This window comes from Papaver somniferum, chromosome 10 (genome assembly GCF_003573695.1).
Source record: "Papaver somniferum cultivar HN1 chromosome 10, ASM357369v1, whole genome shotgun sequence".
NCBI classification, from domain to species: domain Eukaryota; kingdom Viridiplantae; phylum Streptophyta; class Magnoliopsida; order Ranunculales; family Papaveraceae; genus Papaver; species Papaver somniferum.
The window spans coordinates 157238500-157240238 of record NC_039367.1 but is presented as its reverse complement, the minus strand read 5'-3'; the positions used below and the strand labels follow the sequence as shown (position 1 = coordinate 157240238).

The following is a 1739-nucleotide window of genomic DNA, read 5'->3' as shown; positions in this document are numbered from 1 at the left end:
AAACTCAATTTCCTTGCACTATCAGATTGGACTAGTGTACTTGAAATTTATTATTTTTGAGGAATCGGACTCGTAAGAATCAAATATCCCAACTAAAATGTGTACCGTTCGGTTCAATGAATTGGCTTAATAAGAATTATCACTGAGAACAATTTGGGGACAATCTGTTTTCCCACTTTCTCCTTCTCGTTCTTCTTCTGGTGAAGGAAATTGAAAATGTTTCGATCCTTGTGGTGTAGAGTGGGAGGAGCAAATCTGAGAAGGAAGACCACCAGCAATGGACAACATTCTCCATCCTCATCCTCATCAGCAGCAGCAGCAAGGTATATTCTTTTTACATTTCAAAATCCAAGTGTTCTCATGGAATATAGGGTTAGTTCCATCACCTCTCTCTACTCCACTAGCAGTAGTCTTAGTTCATCTTCTTCTGAATCTTCATCTATAGTTAGTTTTCTGATTAAATCATGTGGACTGTCTCAAAATGAAGCTCTATTTGTTTCTAATCAAATCAAATCGCAAACCACATCACAACCAGATTCAGTTGTAGAATTGTTTGAAAACTACGGATTCACCAAACCCTACATTTCAAAAATCATCACTAAGCAGCCATCATTTCTGTTATATGATCCTTTTAAAACCCTAAAACCCAAATTGGATTTTTTCAATTCCAAAGGGTTACATGGAATTGAGCTTGCAGATTTCATCTCGAAGAACCCAACTGCTCTGATGGTTAGCTTAAAATCCCAATTAATTCTTTCATTTGATATCCTTAAGAACATTCTGCATACTGACACGGATGTCATTACAGCTCTTAAGGCTTCTTATCGGGTTCTCAATGTTAATGTACTTGAAAAGATGATGGCCAACCTAGAGGTTTTGAGATATGAAGGTGTCCCTCCATTTACTATAGCCAAGTTTCTAATCAAGGAACCTAGAGTATTTATGGGAAATGCTGAGAAATTTAAGAATATCGTTGAATAGGTTAGAGGAATGGATATGAATCCTTTACGTCATATCTTTATTGTAGATATAAAGGGATTGACATGGATGAGTGATGCTACTTGGAAAACAAAAGTGGATGTTTTCAAGAGATGGGGTTGGTCTGAAGAACACATTCAAACAGCATTTAGGAAACATCCATATTATATGATGCATTCCGAGAAGAAGATTACAGCAGTGATGGATTTTCTGGTGAATGAAATGGGTTATGATTCATTGAGTATTGCGGAAAACCCAAAGATTTTCCATTCTAGCTTGAAGAAGAGGATTATCCCTAGGTGCTCTATCATCATAATTTTAGTCTCAAAGGGTCTGATTAAGAAAAAAAATCCTCTGACATCACTTTCAGGAATGACAGATGAGTCATTTTCGGAAAAGTTTGTGAAACTGTATGAGCGAGAAGCTCCTGAAGTAATGAAGGTATTCCAAGGTCAATTGAACTACGAAGATCTGTTTCTGAAATGAAGGATTTGATGAGATATATATGCTCGGTATGTAGTCTTTCTTCATTTTTGTTTAGCCATTGCCAGTCTTTACGGTTTAGGTCTATGCTTGTTTTTCGGAATTGATAATTGCGTCACCACTCTTATATGGACAACATGATGAAGAATATCTGTCATGGAATAGTTGTGTATGCTTTATTGTCAGTTTGTCACTAAGTTTATGTAGACTTACTGTAAGTATGCTTTCTAAGTTCGTTAAATATTTGTCTTATTTATTTCAAAAGATCCATGGTCAAG

The 1739-nt window shown here is 36.1% G+C and overlaps 2 protein-coding genes across 2 annotated transcripts; both read left to right on the top strand.

Annotated features, from left to right (window-relative positions):
• Window positions 1-360: 360 nt before the first annotated feature.
• LOC113316669 lies at window positions 361-981 on the top strand. The gene has a single exon (XM_026564821.1). It carries the CDS (start codon window positions 361-363, stop codon window positions 979-981), a length of 621 nt encoding a protein of 206 aa, XP_026420606.1.
• Window positions 982-990: 9 nt separating this feature from the next.
• LOC113316668 lies at window positions 991-1464 on the top strand. Its single transcript, XM_026564819.1, has one exon. The coding sequence runs from the start codon at window positions 991-993 to the stop codon at window positions 1462-1464; it is 474 nt and encodes a 157-aa protein (XP_026420604.1).
• Window positions 1465-1739: the final 275 nt, after the last annotated feature.